The sequence below is a fragment of the Orbicella faveolata genome, unplaced genomic scaffold, assembly GCF_042242905.1.
Source record: "Orbicella faveolata isolate gen_17 unplaced genomic scaffold, um_ofav_v1 contig_14, whole genome shotgun sequence".
NCBI lineage: Eukaryota > Metazoa > Cnidaria > Anthozoa > Scleractinia > Merulinidae > Orbicella > Orbicella faveolata.
The window spans coordinates 4,054,695-4,076,940 of record NW_028301541.1 but is presented as its reverse complement, the minus strand read 5'-3'; the positions used below and the strand labels follow the sequence as shown (position 1 = coordinate 4,076,940).

General features: G+C 40.8%; 2 protein-coding genes and 1 long non-coding RNA gene across 4 annotated transcripts; 2 read left to right on the top strand and 1 right to left on the bottom strand.

The window, feature by feature from the left end:
• The first annotated feature begins 397 nt into the window (after positions 1 to 397).
• On the top strand, positions 398 to 7,552 carry LOC110050283 (uncharacterized). Of its 2 annotated transcripts, none has more exons than XM_089286233.1 (6): positions 398 to 478; positions 1,888 to 2,172; positions 2,771 to 3,237; positions 4,407 to 5,039; positions 5,759 to 6,003; positions 6,742 to 7,552. In XM_089286233.1, the coding sequence occupies exons 2-6, from the start codon at positions 1,904 to 1,906 to the stop codon at positions 6,802 to 6,804; spliced, it is 1,677 nt and encodes a 558-aa protein (XP_089142359.1). In that variant the 5' UTR covers positions 398 to 478; positions 1,888 to 1,903; the 3' UTR covers positions 6,805 to 7,552. The 2 variants fall into 2 exon arrangements, with proteins under 2 accessions (XP_089142359.1, XP_089142360.1); XM_089286234.1 differs by having other exon boundaries at positions 410 to 562.
• Positions 7,553 to 12,700: 5,148 nt separating this feature from the next.
• LOC149113678 (uncharacterized) lies at positions 12,701 to 22,227 on the bottom strand. The gene is made up of 2 exons (XR_016206318.1): positions 22,021 to 22,227; positions 12,701 to 12,901 (listed from the first exon to the last, which is right to left on the bottom strand). It is a non-coding gene; the product is annotated as an uncharacterized LOC149113678 (long non-coding RNA).
• On the top strand, positions 12,742 to 20,706 carry LOC110050284 (thiosulfate sulfurtransferase-like). Its single transcript, XM_020756195.2, has 7 exons — positions 12,742 to 12,874; positions 16,622 to 16,826; positions 17,537 to 17,632; positions 18,366 to 18,498; positions 19,333 to 19,434; positions 19,687 to 19,811; positions 20,526 to 20,706. The coding sequence occupies exons 1-7, from the start codon at positions 12,750 to 12,752 to the stop codon at positions 20,574 to 20,576; spliced, it is 837 nt and encodes a 278-aa protein (XP_020611854.2). The 5' UTR covers positions 12,742 to 12,749; the 3' UTR covers positions 20,577 to 20,706.
• Positions 22,228 to 22,246: the final 19 nt, after the last annotated feature.

The window sequence follows — 22,246 nt, the reverse complement described above, 5'->3', positions numbered from 1 at the left end:
TGACCCTACCCCGTTGATACGGCCAAATTTCCATAGGTGACCGTATTAACGGGTTTCCACTGTAGTAAGTGAACCTTGGAGCCGACTGGCTCATAGCTGCCGGAGCTTATCCCGGTTTCTGTAGCATGAAGCGGCTAGGAGTATTTCTACTCTGTGAGAGTCAAGTGTCTTACCCAAGAACACAACTCAGTGTCCCTGGCCAGGGCTCGAACCCGGACCCCTCGATCCGGGGACGAGCGCACTAACCATGAGGCCACCGCGCCTCCACTGTAGGCTCGTTTTAAATCCGCCAAAATTTCGGAAGCTGCAGGCTGCAGCTGCTGTCACGCAACGAGTAATAAGTTATGTGTTACTTTTGTTTAAATTATGTCCTTATATGTCGCAGCTAGCGCTTGATGATCGTGTCACGCAGTCGAACGTCAAGTCTTTATAGAGGTCTTATAGCTGATGACACTAAAAACCTCAGAAGGAAACTAAGGTAATTTCTTGTATTTCGGAGAACGATAACGTCACAACAAAACCTGCAATAGGCCGGGCCTGCCGCAGTGGTTTCACTGCTCAGGTAATGAAGCATTTGTACGAAAATCGCAGAACAGAGCGAGGTTTTGTCTAAGCTCAAGCTGTGGACAATGATCATCTTGCGTAGATAGCGTTGTAAGGGAATATTTACGATCAGTTTTCGGAGATAAAAATACTAGAAAGCTAATTCTTAGTAACGCCTTATCTTTATTCCGCAGTGCATTGGTTGTTGTTTGTTCGCTTTCTCTGCTGATTTGAAGCGATTTTAGCGAGTGACCGCTTCCTAGGTTGGATTAGGGTTAGAGTTAGGCCTAGGGTTACCTATCGAAACCTAGGAAGCGATAGCTCACTAAAATGGCCTTGCTTAAACAAAGTAAGCGGTCAGACATCAAGCGATACACTGTGGAAGTAAGGTGAGGTATATTTATTGAGAACTTTATAGTTTTTACTTCCTAAGAGCGATCGTAAATATTCCCATCTGGCATCATTCTTCGGACTACTAGTTTTCGTTGCGTGACAGGCCCCAAATTTGTTAAACTGTGCAATCATTGCTTCATAATTACTGCCAGATTGTTAGCCAAGCTATCCTTATTACAAGCTCGTGACCACTGTATAGTGTTGTTAGTAATCTGTCCTTTCAACTACATGGATTGACCACTTTCCAATCGCTACCCTTTAAGAGATATATTCCAATACTTAAACGGCGTTATATATTTGGTCCAGCGTCCTTTTTATAGAGGATTTTAACAATAGAAATGAGCAAATTATCATCTGGACTTCAGTGATGCGTCCGCTTAATAGAGATGTCCACTGAACAGGGTTTAAACAGCCGCGGGAGGAAAGTGGCCGTTGTTTAGGTGACCGTATTACGGTAATGTGGAGGTAGGGGTGTAATATGACACTTTTTTTTTTTTTAATCGGGGTGTGCAACATTACTGAAGCGTATCGATACATAAAATAATCAAAGTCAGAAACCAAACAGAACATCAAGGGTGTTTGGTACGGATCAAGTTGGGGTTTTCTATTCGGAGAGGTTATTATTGCAGTGGAGACGTTACCGTTGACGAGAAGTTGAAATAAGAATGAATGTATGGACAGCCCGCAGGGAGAAAAAAAAGTGGCCTTTGCCGAGAGGTGGCCGTAGGGAAAATCACTTTCATTTGCATAGTTAACCTCTCGTTACCCCAGGAGACGCTAATTGACCCAATAAGCCGAATATTTGCAGATCTAGTTGATGCCTCCAAATTGATAGCCTGCACGCGAAGCTGTCGGGGTTTCGAAACGAAGCACTCGTGCGTGTCAGCAGTCAAGCCAAGTCTGTAAGCCGGAGTTTTGTCTTTAAAGAAGTGCTCTTTATTTTGTCTTCAGGAGTGAGGTGACGGAAATGGCGTCTGTGTCACCTTCATCACGTGATCCCGGCGAATTCCATCCCAGAGAAGCACGTGAACAGTTTCGACAGAACAAGATGGTGCACATCTCGTGTAGCCAGTTTTGTGCTGGTTATCTTCAATCCAACATCGCTTGCGTGCCATCCAACATGGCGGATGACTTTGAAAGACTGTGTATTAACAACAGTTCCCCTTTTCCTCTGCTCTACCGCAGTCGGCCGGGAGAGGTTTCGGCTCCACCCTTGGCTTCAGAATCAGATGTGAGGTTAGTTGAGGTTGATCTTTGCGACATGGCGAAAAAAAAAAAAACGGGCGTGGCCGATTTGTAAGGACACCGGACTAAAAATCCAGAGGTTGCTGGAGTTGTTCCATGCTAGACCCGAGTTCAACTCTTTTGCTACGTCTCAGTGTAAATAGCCAACTAGCTTTTGTCTCCTACCAGTTAAGGCTTCTAACTTTGTTATGCTTAATGTGAATTCTTTGTTTTTTAAAATTTAATTGCAAGAGCTCACTATCACATGATTTGCCTATAAACGCTGACAGAGGGTAAATTCAGGTTATTTATTATTTAGTGTTAATCAAAATATACATATTTGCTCAACATTAACCAAAAAAGGAACGAAACAATAGGTTAAGGAAAACGGACGGCAAGTGCGATCATGGTAAGATGAGAGAAGAAGGGGTACAGGGGTCTTCGCCACCTCCACATCTCCTTCCTCTAATTCCACCACCGCTCGAAGCCTTCCGCTCGCGGCCTCTTCTCTTAATCTTTCAACCCCCCAAGTAGGACGATTTCGTGTTTTTCAGCTGACGATCATGTTTTGATTGATCTGACGATCATGATTTAATGTATTTTTCTCTAGGACAGACCTTCCTCTTTACGCAGTCATTGACAACGGCATCGTATCCAGACACGTTCGCGATTTGTTAGAAATTCCTTGGGAAGACCTGGTCACGTTTTATTTTGGTTGTAGTTATTCATTTGATCATTTTCTTGTCGCCGCACAAGTTCCCATTCGTCACATGATTGAGAAACGCGATTGCCCGGTGTACGTCACCAAGATACCCCTACAACCCCAGGGGTCTTTTTCTGGGAACATGACGGTATCTATGAGGCAGATCCCACGGGAGTTTATTCAAAAAGTGGCGGAGGTCTGCACACCGCTCGATTTTGCTCACGGCGCTCCCATTCATATAGGGGCTCCCGCGATTATCGGAATAGAGGACTTTCAACATCCTGCATGCGGTGATGCGCCTATTGTTGCTGAACATGATGTCTCTGTTTTCTGGGGCTGTGGAATATCTGCGACCGACGCAATTGCGTCAGCTAGTACGTATACAGGATTTATTTTATACAATACGTGTGTGTTTCCACCTTGCTGTCGCGTAATTTAATGTGCGTAAAGTTAAGTACGTAGATAATATAGGGAAAATGCATGGATGGTTATTCTCGAAAAATAGTTCAGAAACCACGTTCAAGAGGCAGCGTGGCCGTGTGGTCAGCGCGTCGGACTCGCAATACAGCGGTCCTGGGGACGAGTCCCGCTCTGAGCACTACCTGGATTTGTTTCACGGTAGCCCCGAGTTCAAATCCTCTGCTGCGCTTGTAAATGACCAAAGTGGTTTGCCTCCAGCAAGTTGGGATTCTTAACAATGTTATGTTGAATTTTAATCATTTGTTTCAGTTGTTTACTAGGCCCTACTTTCCTTTGTGCTATAAATACTGCCGAGGGTAAATAAGTATAGGTAATCATACGGTTTCGAGTTCAATTTGGAATTAATTTGCACGAGTGAGTTTTTCAAAAAGCTGAAATTGCACGAGCCGCTTCGGCGAGTGTAATTTCAGCTTTTTGAAAAACTCACAAGTGCAAATTAACTCCAAATTGAACGAGAAAAACCGTATGATTACTTATTAATAATATAAACATGAAAAAATTCGCGCGGAGGAAGTGCCGGAAGATCTTTCTTAAAGCCATTTTTTCTCCTTTGAGAAGACTTTTTTCAAAGTTTCAGCACAAAATTTTCGTCATCATTTTACGTGATGTCATTTTCTTAGAAAAGTTCCTATTTCTCTTCAGTCAATCATAATCCAGAATTTCGATGTGTAATTTGCACTGGTGTTACACTCTTTGCACTGTGTTACACTTGAACTGCACTGCTCTTAGCCAATCAGAATCGAGTAATTTTTTCATGTGTATTATTAAGGTTATTATCATTATTATTATTTCGAAATCAATTCAATGATGTTGAAATGCGTTGTTTAGTCCTTTGAATTTTTATTTTTGTAACCACTGACTTGAAACGTGACTGAAAAAAATAAAATACTGACTGGGAACGGGTGTGAAGTGTCCAAGTTCTCTCTATGGTACCAGCGCGCAGGGAATCACTGTTAACTGTGTCTGACAAGTCCGAGAAGAACAACGTTTAAGGAAGTGATCTTTCCTTTTTTTCTTTTGGAGCAATTGTGAACTAACGACGCCTATTTTATTACCTTTCTAGAACCTCACATCGCAGTCAGTCTATCACCAGAATGTATTGCCTCTCTATTCATCACAGACTACAAAGTGACAGACTTTTACAAAGATCATCCGCCACAACACGCTACTCTCTCTCCTAAAGTGATTTTTCTGTCCGAGTCGCCCCAGTTCGCCTCTTTAGTGTCTCAAGAAGCCATCAATGAAGTCGTAAAGAAAGAAAAGGAATTTGTATCGCTGAAATCCGCGGAATTAACAAATGGATGCAAAGAACCTGGTGACTACCTTCTGAAGTCTGCCATGACGCTTTCCCATGCGTCTTCTGTTGCTATAGTAACATGGTCACGAAGTGGAATCGCAGTGGATGTTTCAGACTGGCAGTTGGCTGCTGTTGCCAGCATTGTAAAAGTTCTTGTTGCCCAAGAGAAAGAAGTAACAGTTCTTACAACGGAAAGCAATGCAGCAGAGTGGCAAAAGCTGCTAGCCAAGTGTGAAGCTGAAAAAATTCTTCTTAAATCCATACCAGTTATTTCAGGTACCATGAGGCCTACACATTGGTCACGTGACGTCCATTTGACCTTGCGTGAAATACTTGAAGGTCTGGGACCTAGTTTCCACTCCACCAGCCTCAATTCCGTGGTTTTAGTGAACGAACAAGGTGAGAGTTTTAGATCATCTGCAGTCACTTGTTACAATATTCTCCATGACTTTCATCATCGTATCGTTTTCGCTTACTCGTTTAGCAACATCAGTCGTTTAGAATCGTAATCGCTACCAAATAATACCCATAACTTACGGTATTCTTTTCCTTAAATTTTCTTAGTAAGAGAGAAATTCGAACCAAAATAAATGATTCCTTAATCTTACGCGAGCTCCCATACAGGGGCCACACTTAGCCTGCCAGCAGGCTCGCGTTGGAGAACAAGCGCGAAATCTAGCGGCGAAACCGTGAGACGAAAAGGTGACTTTCTTGGCGCCTCTTCACCAGACTCCTTCCGGAGTCTCGCATTGCTCTTCGCCGCTCGCAGGCTAAGCCACTCTAAGAATGCTTTTTGGAGAGAACGCTGCGCCATGAGGTCAACTTATTGTAAAGTAACCTAATTTCTCTGTTGTGAGGTTACTAGGATGGTCTGTATATATTTGGTTAACTCCTAGCTGAGAATTGGTTTAACTTTGAACTGTCGGCTGAGGAATATCGCGTGTTTCAACTCCCAGCTGAGATCTGAGATCTGCAACAGTTAGTGATGCCTGAGAAATGGCCTAAAATGTTAACTAAAAGCTCAGAACTGAGCTGCCTACAAATTTGCCTGATAACTGACATCCCAACACCCACATACACACCCTGTAATAACTACAACCTTTCCTTCTCTTTTGTAGGAAATCTGACTGTGCAAAGCTTGCTGGGCTTCGGACAGGATGTGAACGGTGTTATGACAAGCAATCAAGATCGTGTGATAGAGAATGAACAACCAATTGAATGTGACTGTTGGCTAAACCCGAGCCTGGTCGCCATGGCTGTGTATGTTCTTAACACGTGCCCTGTTCACTGTCGGTACGTGAGGCACGGTCGAGGAGAACACAACGTGAAGGCAGTAGAAGAGTTCTTCATTACATCAAAGCAGGTAGATAATGGTGCTCTCATTGAATGTGAAGGATCCTAAATCGATTTTTACGACAAGTGCGGGGTTGAATGAGAGCTCTATTCTTCGCAATCCGCCAGTTCGTCCTCAATGTCCTCACTCTCCGCTTGTCATGGTTAATGGGGATATTCTCTTCTCCTTCAGATTTCCGAAGGGGTATCCAGTGACCTTGCCAAGGCTTCATTTTCCGTAACCGTTTAATAAAGTACATGATGGTCGGCTTTCGTGCCTTCACCAGAGCCCCGTTAGCCGCCAATGGCGTTGCCCGGAATCCACGACGAGGACTTGGGGTTGGACTTTGGATCCCTTTGTCTCCTATTTAAGCGGTTTTCAATTGAATGTTGTAAAACCAAAACCAAGGTAATCTAACCAACCACAAAGGACACAGACAATACACTGAACAAATCAAAACTCGAAGCAATAACATGTAGCTGACGCAAAGCGCGGGAAAAGTTGTGCGAACGAGTCTCAAGTAATTTGGGTTTTTACTTCTAGCTTTTTTCTGATGGGATGAAAAAGTGGGGCGAATTTTTGAGCTAATCGTGTAGCGTAATTGACGCAAAACTAATTACTTTTCGACCCTTGAAAATATGACTTGAAAGTAACTCAGTTTAGTTTCGAAACTTTGTACGACATCATCGCTTGATTGTTAGCTAAGCTTTACATTTATCGATCTAGTTGGTTGCCTTGGCTAACACGTGATCTACTGTTACTTTACAGATGAAAAGCCTTGGATTTGAAGTGCTGCATGCCGATGAATGGATGAGCAGCTGCACTAATTAGTAAACATGCTTAGCGCCTGTTTATATGGATAATAGTTGTCCCTGGTAGAGTTACCCTCCATCCAGAGCACCTTGTGTCGAGTCGACAACGAGTACATCAAAGGCTGAGGAAGTTTAGGACGTTCTTCCCCAGATTCCCTTCGTTCTCTCGCGCGTCATCCCCCTTTCGCTCGCCCTTACAAACCGAGAGCCTGGAAAAGGCTCTGTCAATAGAACTCTTCAAGCACTTCTAACCCTAACCCTAAGTTAATGGAAAGTTGGCTCAAGGTGGGGTTAGGGGAGGAAACCTTTTTCCATGGATAAGTTTGACTCGCCGACCAGGGAAAAGTCAAGGCATATAGAGCATGCGCGAAACTGAGAAGTGCAATGTTTGGTTTGGGCAACTGGGACAACTCGATCTTTTCATTTAAACGCTCGATAAGCAATGGCTCCTGGGGAGAGAAACCCTTCTTCCCACTGTAGCCTGCGAGCAGGCATACCTTTGAGTCACACGTGCGAACGGCGAAGAACAAAGCGGCGATCCGGCGGGAAGGAGTCTGGTGAAGAGGTGCCAAGAAAATCACTTTCTCGTCTCGCGGTTTCGCCGCATGATTTCTCCCTCGCGGCTACGCCGCGCGCGCTTGTGCTCCAACGTGAGCCTGCTCGCAGGCTATTCCCACAGGGACAACCAACACTTCGCCACATAAAGAGTGTGTGCATTATATTGTCACGCAATAAAAAATAAAATCAAAAACCATTCAGTAGATAAAGTCAGCTCTCCAAGTTTAAGGTGTGTGCGTTGACCCAAAGTTGAGATATTTGTCGAAATGTTCCGCGCAAAATTATAGAGCCCGGAGCCGCCATGTTGGAGGACCTCATGTCGCGCAGAGACTGGACCTAGTATTATGGATTGCGTGATTTGGGCAGACTTGAGTTGATGATAGCAAACCCACGTGGTATATCAATTTCATTCATTAAGTAATTTTGTTAAATAGCCGAGAAAGATATGTGTCCAGGACCAGAAATTAACCTTTAGTTCGCTTACACGCAACATTGCATGCAATATAGAGTATAACAGATAAGCGCTTTGTGATTTGAGTTCAGTTGACCTTGTAAACCAGTCGAGAAAGGAGCCTCTGAGCCCATAAACCTGCCTGTGGACTTGTGAGTATAATTTGTCCTGATTTATTTTCTCTTTGTGAGATTCGCGAGAAATCGTTATTCTTGGGGGCTAGCGTTTCCCACACTCCTAAGTCCTCCAATATGGCGGCCGAAATATAGTGGAACTTACTTTGGCTATCTAGACAACTGATTATCTGAACCGAACCAAAAAACATTTACACAAGCACTTTTCCTAATACTTTAACTCCTAAATGGCTAAAAATCACGAGATAAGTGTATATTTTTAGACAAACGCGATCTTAGCTTCTTGTCACGCACCGCCATAACTCCGAAATTGAAAATGCGCTGGTTTCCAAACGAAGGACGCTATTGAGCTGAAAAGTTGTAAACAGATATTAATTTAGTAACTCTTATGCCTGATGAGGATAAAACCTTTAGGGGCTCTTTACTTTTGGATTTGAGAATTTGATGACGTGACGTGCACACATTCTGTACAATCCTCTAGAGGATCCTGTTCATGTTCTCAGATTGATGGTTTTTGCTCGATCTGAGAAACTAAGTTGCTATTTTTTTCAGATAACAATCACAAGAAATCACTTATATCAGGACACTCACTGTCGATTTTTTAAAAGCGTTTTTAAATTTGGTATAATTTCTCTAAATATCCTTCTATGTTAAAGAAAAAGAACCTTGTAGAAGAAGAAAATTAACAGAATCTGAGAACATTTCAGCACTCGATGACCTTCTGTAAAATCACAGGTATTCCATGCTAAGGTCTGCTAATTGCGTGATCGTCTTCCTATTATTTCACGACACAACGTTCTTAATTTGATTTAACACGACGTCCTTTGGGCTCGACAAGCAATTAATTAGAATAAAACTATCGATCGACCGATCAAAAACCAAGTTTAACTGAGGGAAAAAAAAAAAAAAAACGGGTACAAGACATAGTGTGGGCGGCGCGGTGGCCTCATGGTTAGTGCGCTCGTCTCCGGATCGAGCGGTCCGGGTTCGAGCCCTGGCCGGAGACATTGTGTTGTGTTCTTGGGCAAGACACTTTACTCTCACTGTGCCTCTCTCCACCCAGGTGTATAATTGGGTACCGGCGAACTTAATGCTGGGGGTAACCCTGCGATGGACTAGCATCCCATCCAGGGGGGAGTAGAAATACTCCTGGTCGCTTCATGCTACAGAAACCGGGATAAGCTCCGGCCTGCTGGGCCACTTGGCTCGTATGCAGACTTTACCTCTTTTACCTTTACAAGACATAATATCAGGGTTAACTAAATAGTGAAAGTGTACAAGTTTATCTGTATTGTAAAGTGTTTTCTTATACCAAATGTTAAAAAAAAAATGAGGGAAAAAATTGGCTCGAAATCGAAAGCTTGGCTCTCCTTTGTCAAAGCATGACTAATACCAGGGGATCATGTGTTAATGTGTACTGTAGATTTGACGACTGGGTATTGCACCATAGTCGTTCGGAGGGGTGTTTAGCGTACCACATGAGGCCTGTTTTTCTGCAGCGTGCGATGTAGGCACATTCAAATACTCTTTGTATTCTGTATTTGAATAAAATATTATTATTATTCTGTGCTGTGTTATTTGGAGTGGTGACAGAGACCGGTACGGTCTGTATACTTCCGGTACGAGCAATGTTCCTGCGACGCCGGTAAATCAAGTAAATAACGATCGAAATCAAACTTATCAGAACAAGCGAACCAAGTACCGAGCCGACTATGACAAGAGTTGGATTTTTGTAGCTGTTAGCCGAGCAGTCGCCTTTATCTGAACAGGATCCATGACAGCAGATTTCTCCAATGGGGCATTCCGAGTCATGATCGCAATTACACTTCTGTGCATTTGTACACACATCTAGACAACATTTTTCACCCACGTCACGGTCGTAATCATGAGTACAACTTCGACCAACACATCCTGATTCTGCTGCACATTGACTGCTACAGCACGTTTCACCCCAAGAGCAGTCACTACTGGTAACACAGTAATGACCTTGGCAGCTGGTGACTTCACAGACACCCATACAACAGACAGATCCCAAACGACACCGAGGAAAACACGAACCACCGCTTTCACCGATCGACGGGTGCAAGGGAGGAAGTGATAAACATAAACACGATCATGTGTTTACCACGAAGGATGGAGACTTGTAGCGTGTAAACTGCAGCCATTTAACTCTGCTTTTCTTTAGTATTTTCTGTGCCTACACTTCTTCCTTCGCAAGCTCAAGGACAGTTATCTTTTGTCGTCTCGTTCCCAGGGTCGCATCGATGTCTCAGCCAGCGAGGCCTTGACACTAAAAAGCAGAGTGCCGTAGCAAAGCAAACCACAACTGAAACATTTAAAAGAACTGTCACGATTCATAAAACCTCTTACAATCCTAGGAAGATTAGACCTGATTTAATAATTAAGTAAGGAAAAAACGTAATTGAAGACCAAACAGAGCCAGTTATATGCAAGGCCTAGGGGTTTATGGTATACGGACTACCGTATTTACTCGAATAAGCGCCGCGGCGCTTATTTAATTTTTCGTGTCTCCGGTGCGGCGCTTATTCGAGGGCGGCGCTTATTTAAAGGGCTGATACCAAAAAAACAAAATATTTTGATTGTACAATTTAATTTACTTCATAAGTATTTTTCATGGCTTACAGGCTTGAAGTTAACCTAAGTTTTGGCTTTCATAACAGCCTCGTGAATACTTTTCTGCAGGTTTTCAACAACGCTTCACTCGATGTCAATGTCCTAACTGTTGCTGAAATACTCGAATAAGCGCCGCACCGCAGCTGCGGCGCTTATTCGAGGGCGGCGCTTATTAACTTTTCGACCCAATGTGCGGCGCTTAATTGAGGGCGGCGCTTATTCGGGGGCGGCGCTTATTCGAGTAAATACGGTATATGTAGATTGAGTATGGTATTTTGCCCTGAATTGTGTGTGGATAAATGCTCCAGAAAATAGATACCGAATTGAACGTTTAAAATCCTTTTTCAGATTGTACTAGTCGATTAATCCTGGATGCCAGGGGGACTTCCATATTAAAAGAACGGGGGTGCTCGTCGGAAATTTTAAAAAGAAACCCTAAGAGGTACCAAGATCCTGTTTGGTGGGCGTGGCTTGAAATTTTTTCCACCTAAATTAGAGGTACCAATTCAAAAGCAAGACATAATCTGCTGCCATATTTTTTTCGACTCAATATCCTAAAAGGTACCACGAAGGCTTCCGCTGTGGAACTTTTGAGGCTGGACACCCAAATAGGTAACAAAACTGTGTTTTTAACCTCTAAAAGGTATGAAGAGCGCCCCCGTCCTTTTTTGTGTGGGAGTCCCTCCCGGGCCTGGAAGCACATAATTTTTATGCTTGTGAACGCCCATCGCAGGTGCGACCAATGCGACAGGCTTGCAGATTGCACTCCACTTGGCGTAACGCTCAGGTTAACCTGCTTACTCCCAACAATGGCAATGTTTACAAAACTTGACCTTCAAAATCTCGGTTTCCGGTAAAAGCTTCACAAAGATATCCATCAGGGTCCATCGGCGGACAACAGCTACAACGACAAGTGCTTTTTGCGGGGTCTGGGAGAGAATAGGATAAAACACACGTCGCTCCAACACTGCTGTTTACTGAAACCGGCAGAGTCGAAACGAAACACATGGAAACAAAACTTTATTATGACAGCAACCCGAAAAGGAAGGATCTATCCCTCGAAAACAAAACAGGATTGTTATTTCCAAACGCTAAATGTAAGTGTTTTCCTTTAAGAACACCCCCTCTTCTCCGCACAATAAAGACCTCGTCAGACGCTGACTACGTTCTCAAGTAGTACTGTGATAGCCTGCGAGACGCTCATCATTCGGTGACACGCGCGATTTTATACTCGCGCGCGCGCGCCAAAGCGAAAAGCCAGAAAGGTCAGGCAGCGCTTGCGTGCAAAACCTGCTCGCAAGCTGCATGACAGTGCGTGATAGTTAAATAGCCATATTACTTGGTTTTGGGTTAGAATTTGTTGTAACTGTAAGCTCATTCAATTCCTAGTAAATTTAAACTCTAGAAAACGCTACGTCCATCGAGTGTTGTAACCCAGGATGGTAGCTCCCCCCTTTCTCGGTTTTTTTTTTTTGTTGAAGGGGAGGGGGTGGTGTATCGAACCGCGCCACAATATTATGGGTCTTCTTTGACAAAAAAAACAAAACAAAACAAAAACAAAAAAAATTCTTTAATTGCCTCAGGGGAAAAAGAAAACACGCAATAGCTATCATAATTTTACACTCAGTTTATTACGAAACAATAAGTTGTATCACGATATAGAGCTTGATTAAGTTGAGTCGTATTTTCTGAGAGCTAACTACTTAGACTTATCTACAGTTTCCTAAGTTGTGCTCAGCTATAAATATTCCAGAGCATAGGTTTATACCCATGACACCGTTTCTACATCATATCCATTGTGACGGCTTATTTGAATTTGAGACAAAAATGTGCTATTGATTAAATTTGCGACAAGTCAAGGTCAAACAAATGTCTCCCATGGGAACCTGCTAGTGCTGAACGACATTTATCACGCGATTTAAAAATTCCACCCTTTTGAAGCTTTGTATTGAATAGGGGAGATATCTGTTTACAAAAGTGTTTTTGGGTTATTTAATTGTCAAAATAGATGATGTCACTGACGTCTTAGCAGTAACTGCATGCCCCGGGCGATAAAAGCTATTTTAAGCTGCAACATATTTGCATTGACTATTATAGATTCATTCATATATATACATTGCATATATATATCGTGTCCATTTTTCCTCAGTCATCAGTCATTAGTTGACGAACCAGTTCGCTGATCGAATGATGTCTCAGTCGGTGGTGTCCACAGCATGGCTTGACAAGGAGCTGAAGGCAAACAAGACCAACTTGGCAGTATTAGATGCCACTTGGTTTCCAGACAAGAACGCTTCCGAGGCTTTTTCAAAGTAAGTCGCCCAACGTTGTCAGAATTTCTGTACACGTCATAGACAAAAGACAAAAACGAAACAAGAACGGGCTCGGTTTTACATATCATTCTCAAAACAAAGGTAAATTATTAGTTGGTCAGTTATAACTGCGTATTTGGATCGAGCGGCAATATAACGGAGCAAAATTATAAAGGATTATACAGCTTTAGATATTAGAATATGGCCGTTAGCCGTTCCAACAGGGTGGCCACAGTAACGTGTTTTCTTATAAGAAGATGTATCCGCGAACAGGGCTGCAGTTCGCGAAAAGACGGTGACTAATAAACGGGAAATAATTGAAATTGTTGCGTGCATAACCAGCTGTCAGGCGAATTAAAAAGATAAACTAACAACCGTTTAAGCAACGTTTAAAATTCACGTACATTAAATCACCCAAAACAATCTACAACGCAAATTAGTATAGATCGTGACTGGTAGCCTGGCAGTGTACGGTTGTTAACAAAATGGCGGCCGCTTCTTTGAGTTTTCGACTTGTCTTTGAAAAGGATTTCAATAAAGTTTTGAACGACTGGCAGGTTAAAACTAAAACAGAGAGAATGTTTGTTCGTTTATTGCTATGCGTGATAATTGACTCAGGAAGCGCCCTCGTCAAACTATCACACGATAGAAATCAATAGCACTATTAATAAATTTATATCTAATCGGCCGTTTTTATACTAAAGACGCATTATCCGTCTGGACGAACGCGGGCAAACATTTGCAGTTCGTCGCGTTGTGCGTCTCTAGTATGAAGACGGGCACAAGACGCATTATACGTCTAGACTAACTATCCTTCGAAATACGTCTTGAACGACGCGCTACGAGAGATAGTTCGACTAGACGCATAATACGTCTTGTGCCCGTCTTTATACTAGAGACGCATAACCAGACGAACTGCAAATGTTTGCCCAACTTCTCCGGACGGATAATGCGTCTTTAGTATAAAAAACGGCGAGGACGAATTATGCTTCTGGACGGATAACGCGTCCTCTAGTATAAAAACGGCCATTGTTAGTGGAACACTACTCAACTAAGGCCGTGGGCAATTTCTTTACCACCAGAGATGCTTTGTGATCAGTCAAATGCTTTCATGTGTTGGCTAAAATCATCAAGCCAGTCAAATTTATCCATTCCAAGGTTATTTTTGGCTATAAAATGTTTAAGCAAGACACCGGAAGGGCGCGCCCGAACACCCCTCCAGATCGACTTGTCTCGAACGGTATGTTTTTACGTGATATTCGCCTGGTCAGTTTTAAGATCATTACACATATTTATGCCGACATTACACCTTTTGCTGTTCATTTACAGAGAATAAACATTCATTTGTGTCCAAATTTCTTTCTTTATGGTCAATAAACTCTCATTAACACCAATATGACCTTCATTTGCGCGTAAGGAACGTTCAAGAATAACATTTACATATGCATTAACATTCAAAATCATCAAAAGAAAAACAATACCTTCATTTGACATTCATTGACTGTAAATGTATTTTCATTTTGGTCGAAAAAAAATTCGTTGTCGCGAAACGACAATCATTTACACTTTAGGACATTCAGTTTTCAACAAAAGACTTTCAATAACACAATTTGCATGAGAACTAACATTCAATTGCATTATTAGGCAACCATATCCATGAAGGTAACAATCTTTAATACGGCGAGACAAACATTACAGCCATAACAACATTTATTTTTGAAAGATAGAATATCAAATTCGCTGAACGATTTATCCTTCAATTGCCTCACTATTGAGGCATCGTGGCAAATACGTTTGCATGAAACGAAACCACTGTCCACATTTAGCTGCCGTAATTGTACCAATACATATTTCGTTGTAGAGCTTGCTGCAACAGCTGCGTGCGATAATTTCACAGAGCAATTCCCTGGCGTCTTGCTTCGTCTCTTTTGACATCTTCAAAGGCCCTGACTATCCTTTCGCGGTGTTCAAATGGGATTCTACAGTATTTCTTCGTGGCATTTCTGGAGAAATCTAACTGTCACTATGACACACGTATACTGTAGTGCGCCCTCTGAGTTGTACGCAAAAAGTTTCATAAGTGGCCGAATTTACATATATCTGGAATGGGAGGATTGTGACAATATGTTTTAAAAAAAAGTACATATGGTCCCTTGTTCTATGATCAAAATTTCGAGGAAAATTGGGCGAGATATCTCTGTTCAAAAGAACTGCGCGAATGAGCGTTTGTTTTCTCTTAACGTTTGGTGAAAACACGGTAATGTTTGTCTTACCGCACTAAAGATTGTTACCTTCATGGATATGGTTGCCTAATAATGCAATTGAATGTTAGTTCTCATGCAAATTGTGTTATTGAAAGTCTTTTGTTGAAAACTGAATGTCCTAAAGTGTAAATGATTGTCGTTTTGCGACAACGAATTTTTTGTGAAGGTGAATTAATCAACATGACATGAGCGTGGGACATAGAAAAATTCTGAGTCCCCGACAGGAATCGAACCCGTGACCTCCCGAACACCGGGCGGGCGCTCTATCCACTGAGCTACGAGAACTCATGGAGAGCAAGGTCATTTAACTGAATTTTTTTTCGACCAAAATGAAAATACATTTACAGTCAATGAATGTCAAACGAAGGTATTGTTTTTCTTTTGATGATTTTGAATGTTAATGCATATGTAAATGTTATTCTTGAACGTTCCTTACGCGCAAATGAAGGTCATATTGGTGTTAATGAGAGTTTATTGACCATAAAGAAAGAAATTTGGACACAAATGAATGTTTATTTTCTGTAAATGAACAGCAAAGGGTGTATTTTGAGCATAGCAGAAGAATCAAGCATCATGACTGGCTGACGGATAGTGGCCCTTAGGCAGGCTGAGAAATCTCGCCGCAGTCGCTTGACCACACATATACACGTCTCCTGCCAACAGGTTTTCCTAATTCAACACTCTTCTGGTACATCAGAGCGAGTTTTTTTCCATTACTTTTGCTTTTCATTATTTCATTCGCTTTTTTCAAATGAGCATAGCGGAGTGTCGTGAAAGTTCCAGTCATACTGTGTGACAGAATATCCTCAGTATTTTTAAGTTGCGTGATCCAGGGAATCTAGGCCAGAAATAATAGAAATCAGAAGTACGTCTCAGTTAGTTCAGTCGATGATTATCAGATAATTAGCACCAGATTGTAAACGTGATTCATCTTATCAGTAAATCATTTGTCATGTAATATTCCGCGATGAAAGCAAATGTTTAGAAAAGCTACACGAAGAGCCTTGCGTTGGGTCATTTTAGTAAACAGTCAGAGCGAGGGAGAGGAAGAACCTTGTGATCTTAAATAAACTTGACTGTGAAGTTTGCGATGAAAAGCCTGTCGAGTCTTGGCATTCGCAATAAGAGCATAATTATAGCAGTAATAGCGACGCCTTTCGAGCATAATAGTTCACGTTTTGGACACCGAGCATTAATTACCACGATTGTGAAAGTTTGAAAATCATGTGTAAAAACCTATCCAAGGTCAATAAGGTAAGGTAATTTTTTGATTTGCTTTATTAACACAAAATTTACAGAGATCCAAGACAAGGTGTCATGAAAAAAGTCCGACCTAAATTTAGATTTATACTTGTGTTCTTAACACGTAGTACTTTATAAACTATCGATACAATGCTAAAATATTTTGGAGCTGGTTGACTCGTTTGATGTTTTTACTCATGTGCAGAGTTTAGGGCTTGAATGATGTTATTTAATATTGCAGGCAACACATCAGCCATGCCACATACATGGACATGTTCAAAGGGGTACAGTTCACTCCTTTGTACCCTCGTAATATTCCAGATGTTCCAACTTTTGAAGTCAACGCCAAGGGCAGTGCAGTGAATAACAGCGACCATGTTGTCATTTATGAAAACACAGGAATGTTTGGATACTTCATGGGAGGAAGAGCTTGGTGGATGTTCAAGGTCAGCATGAATAAGTGAAATGCCCCCTAACATCCCAGAAACATTTTTGCGGATGCGAGGTCCGCTTCCCAAAACCATTACCCTATTTAAGAACAAAATTTGCGATTTCCCCTACCCTTTTATGACGTAATCAAAAACTCAACATCCTATTTAAGACATAACGTAAACTCCTAAATCAATACACTGTTTCAGACCTGCCTTATGATTAGTTCTCTAGTTCAGACCGATGTTAAAATCTTTGTGAAGGGCTTTTGTTGATGGTCTTGACGATGAATAAAAAGTGGCTTCTTCTGAAAAACATACCCAGTTCAAGGCTAAAACCATACCGTATTTGAGACGAAAGAGGCCAAAATCGATACCCTATTTTACAGGGCACGTCTCTGCTTGACTTCACGTTTGCTTGGGTTTCGTAACCCAATGAAGCACAACCCGGGCAGAAGTGAGAGAGGGGACGGGACGGGAGGGAAGGGGATGGGAGGGAATGGGAGACAGAGGAAAAAATGCAGGTTCATTACGTTTCGATTCTTCGGAAATTTAACGTTAAATTATTTCCTGAGGGGCTGTTTCATGTAAGACTAACATCTTTTGTTAGGTTTGGTACTTGGCAATTTTTCGTAGGCTGAATTTAAGATTTTCAAGTATACTTTTATCACAAGGGTAAAAAGGCTGTGATTTCTTGACTGTTATTTTAAATTAATTTTAATTTCTAGCTGTTTGGTCATGAAAATGTTTCCATAGTGGATGGAGGACTGGAAAGGTGGATTGCCGATGGCTATGAAACAACAGATATGATGGTCAAGAAAAAGGTATTTACCAATAATTAAAATAATTCATGATTCTTAAGTTCTATGAGGGTTTTTCTTCTTTTCAATGCATTGAACACTTATTAATTAAATAAAAAATAATTAATTAAATGTTAATTAACTTTTTGATGTTTTACACTTGCAAGGAGATGATATCAGACCTGTTTAAAACTCTAACTCTTGTTGTTAAACCTTAATTACATGTAATATTAAGCCTCTGCATGTAACCCTAATGTGTGACCATTCAAATGAAAGCTATTGAGCAGTACTTTCATGTGGTGCTGTTTATTATGCTGTATAAGGTGGTTCTAACTTTTAAGTCTGTGGATGAAACCCTAGTGTGTGACCATTCAAGTGAAAGCTATTGAGCAGTACTTTCATGTGGTACTGTTTATTATGCTGTATAAGGTGGTTCTAACTTTTAAGTCTGTGGATGAAACCCTAGTGTGTGACCATTCAAGTGAAAGCTATTGAGCAGTGCATTCATGTGGTACTGTTTACTATGCTGTACAAGGTGGTTCTAACTTTTAAGTCTGCAGATAAAGCTCTAGTGTGTGACCATTCAAATGAAAGCTACTGAACAGTACTTTTACGTGTTTCATGAGGAACCATTACGTAAGTCTGCTCTTAACAATACCTTTCGTGCAGTACTTCTTATAATACCAGGAGGTTTTCCTTTCTCAGTCTGTGTAGGTGATTTAACTAACCCTAATTTAAAAATATTTTTAAATTTCAGGAAGGTGATTTTAAAGCAAAGTACACACCAAAATGGATCAAAAAGTTTGAGGACATGCAAGAAAACCTCAAGTCACATAAAGCACAAGTTTGTGACAGTCGTGGCCCTGACCTGTTCAATCACTCACCTAATGGTATAATTTTGTATCATACTATGTAGATTTTCGTTATAAAGAAATATTAGTGTCCGTGTCATGTTTTGTACAACCACACTGCCAATGTAAGTGACAATAATAGATTATAAATATTTTCTGCAGTTATACTTGTCAATTGTGGTGCTGTGATAGAAAACTGCATAACTATTATGGGACCAGCAAGTGAAAGGAAGAGCAAGAAATGCAGGTCTTCTTGATGTCAGATAAAATTGTCATGATTAATCTGTAGCATGCGAAGAAAGTTGTGTCTGATAGTTGGGGCACAGTTTGGGTGGTGGATTCCATCCTTAACTTTCCCTAAGAAAGTAAAGTTTTTGGCCAAAATTTTTAAGGTAATTGAAATGACAAAAAGCATTGAAAAAAGATAAAATTTCTTGGGGCTTGTGAGAGGGACTCTTTTAGGCTAGTACATCACTTGCCCTATGGACAAGACAGAAAACTGGTGTTCTTTGCACTCTGATCTGTACATTTTTAAAGGGGAATACTGCCCTTATCATCTGACCTGTCAACCTGCTGGATTATTCAAATGCTGTGTCTTCAGCTAGGGTGTTTAGTTGCCATTTTTTGACAGCCATTTATATTGCCTTCAAATCTGCAGATTATTAAGCCATAAATAAATGTTTGACGGGTACATTTGTGACTGTATCTTGGAGAATTGATATTTATTCAAGGGATCCCATGCTTAATTCAGAAAAACAAGTACCATGATTTCTTTATGACCACTTCAAGTCATGTTAGAGCTTTAAAAAGATTGTTTGAATGGTCATAGCTTTGCTTAACATTGTATGGTGAGAGGATCTTGTTTTGTTTCAGATCCTAAGACTGGTCACTACCCTGGTGCAGTGAACATTCCATTTCCAAACCTGTTTAACCCAGACACCAAAACTCTCAAGACCGTTGACGAGCTGAAGAAAGGTTGACTGTGTTCTGTCTTATAGATCTTCAAGCCAAAAATCTTCCCATGCTCAGATTTTTCAGAAACCTTTCCTTAACTGTTATATAATTCTATGTGTATCTTGTGTCAGAAAAGGAATTGGAAGGTTACAATTTATTGTTGATAGAGTGGTTTCACTCAAGTGTCAAAAAATAATTGGTTTTACAATGAGTGTAATTTCAATTCTGTTATTTAATAGTTTTAATTTTATTTCTTTTGCTTATGTCTCACAGTTTATGCTGATGCTGGAATTGATCTCACTAAACCAGTAATCGGCATGTGTATTGGTGGACTATCATCTTGCACTCTGGTGCTCACAGCTCATATTTGCGGCTGTCCTGATGCGGCACTATATTATGTAAGATAAACAAGTTAAATATCAGCATGTGTGCGAATCATACTTGTTAACACAATAAGGCTGTATACACGAAGTAAAATCTTTGCCTCTAAGGGGTGGCAAATATTTTGCAGGATTGTTGAACCATTCTCCTGTAGGATGTGCATGCAATCCAATTAATTTTCGAATATTTGTATATTGTGTCCCTAATGGACCTTTTTAGCTTGGGTGGTTTGTTGCCCCATTTTAAACCATGTGATACTCTTGAGAATTCTTGCTGTCAAATTTTCAAATAGTTACATGTGTATGAATAAATAATTTTTAGATTAATAAAAGAACAATCCACTAGAGAATATCACATGGTCTGCAATGGGAAAACAAACCGCCCAAGCTAAAAAGGTTCATTGCCATAGCAAAGCTATTTCTTTTTAGTGGGCCACAGAGACAAAATTGAACTTAACAAACCAAATTGTGTTTTATTGGTATAGATTCTTATAAAAGTCTTCTGAATATTTCTTTAGAAATCTTTGGAGATTTTTAGGTCAACTGAACTTCTGATACTCGAGAGTCAGGATTTACAATCCCATTCAAGCAAGCGATTGAGAAAACTTATTAGGAAAAGAACTATCTTCAGATGGGGTTATTAAGGACTGGTCAATGAATACACAGGGATGTATGACTGGAGCAATCTTTGACTAGGGTTTCATTTTGTTTGATATCTTTCCATATTCACAGGGAGGATTCACCGAGTGGAAAGGAAGAGCTGACCCAAGTCAAATTGAATGATACTTCACATGATTTACCTGTGGCACATAATTTACCCCACATATATTAGTTGGTCACTTTGTTTGCAAAATCAGTACAGAAGCATGTACTGTTTGCTTTGCTGAATAAAAAAACTGGTAACAGCAAAAAAGGTGTTGTTTTTGTTGTCAATTTATCCCTAGTCATAGGGATAAATTTAAAAAAGTAACATTGAAACTCGAAGAAAAGGAACCACATGTAGTTGAAATCAAAAATTAACTCAAACATATTTATAAATTTACATGTACTGACAAAACATTAGGAGAGTAAAAGCCAAGTTGAATTGCTTAACTCAGTGCTAGATGAGGTCTAAGTCCATAACTAAGAAAAAAAAATATATAGCAATTTTGGACAATGTGCACTAAACACATCTGCGTTAGAGTGTCGGTCAATATCCTTGATTGACCCTTGATCAATATATAAATTGACACTCAATCGATACATGTGTGTCTCAATCAATCCTCGATGGATATCAGGTTGACACTCGATCCCAATATCTTGATCAGATAAATGGAATGAACTGCCATTGGACACTCGCTGTGAAACCAATCTGAGAACTTTTAAGGCAGAAGCTAGAAAATTCTTAATGTCATAATTTAATGTGAGGGCCGCATTTTTTTTTCCCTTTTGGTGGTCTGTTTTCATATGGGGTTTTGACTCCTTTACAGACGGCCCATATGGCTCATTTTTATTCTTCGCAGTCATTAAATTGTAATAATAATAGTAATAATAATCTCGATCAATGCTGGATCGACACCCGATTGACTGTGGGTTGATAGTTGGTCAAGTGTTGACTGATTCATATGTATCGATCAATATGTGTGTCTGCGAAAATTGGTTGACCCTTGACTGACTGTTGACTGAGATGTTGATTGAGTGTTGACCTGGTATTGATTGAGATGCCAGTCTTGAGAGTCTATCAAGGTTATTGATTGATACTTGACTGCGGATGCCTTTAGTACACATGATCCGCAATTTTAATGTAAATGATGCCACATGTTCCCAGTCTTACTGTATCAGTCAACACCAAAAGAGGACATCCTCCACCTGTGTGGGACCTGTGAGCCTCAGGGCAGACTCGAAAATCTCGGAATTTTGGTTGAATGGAAAGCGCCCACTGTCCAGCAAGTAAAATGGTGTTCTTTATACCACATAATGAATTCTTTATTGGCTGAGTTTGTTTTGTCAAGATGGTGGATACTGCCCTTGTTCTTTCCTTTGTGTGATTGCGAACACACAAAAAATAACTAAGTCCTTGGCCAATGAATATGCAGTCATTTTGACTACTTTTGGTCAATATACATGTAACGCACATAAAGTTTGCTAAATGTGTCGATACAGTCGATACAAACAGGGCTTTAATGTAAAGATTGATTAGAGAGTTGAATGCTTGAGGAATGTCCTAAAATTGGCAAATCCCACTCACCTAATTAGCAGAACAACCGGAGATCGACTTGAAGTTGCAGTTGCTTTGACTTCCAACACAGGGGGCCAAAAAATGGTCTCACAACTAGCAAAAGATCGCTACGTTAAAATGTAGGGACAGGCATTCACCTTATCGTTGCCTAGAAAATACACAAAGGGTTGCAAATTTATCAAAGAACAAACATCTAGTAGGCACAAATATCGAACAGCGAGCGATCGCGTGGAAT

What these genes read in the sequence shown, in the direction of transcription:
- LOC110050284 (XM_020756195.2), top strand. Translation starts at nt 12,750, where the DNA reads ATGATGTCTCAGTCGGTGGTGTCCACAGCATGGCTTGACAAGGAGCTG. An exon ending in GTTCAATCACTCACCTAATG is followed by an intron (nt 18,499 to 19,332) that starts GTATAATTTTGT and finishes GTTTTGTTTCAG; the next exon opens with ATCCTAAGACTGGTCACTAC. An exon ending in CTGATGCGGCACTATATTAT is followed by an intron (nt 19,812 to 20,525) that starts GTAAGATAAACA and finishes CCATATTCACAG; the next exon opens with GGAGGATTCACCGAGTGGAA.
- LOC110050283 (XM_089286233.1), top strand. Translation starts at nt 1,904, where the DNA reads ATGGCGTCTGTGTCACCTTCATCACGTGATCCCGGCGAATTCCATCCC. An exon ending in GCTTCAGAATCAGATGTGAG is followed by an intron (nt 2,173 to 2,770) that starts GTTAGTTGAGGT and finishes ATTTTTCTCTAG; the next exon opens with GACAGACCTTCCTCTTTACG. An exon ending in TCTTCATTACATCAAAGCAG is followed by an intron (nt 6,004 to 6,741) that starts GTAGATAATGGT and finishes GTTACTTTACAG; the next exon opens with ATGAAAAGCCTTGGATTTGA.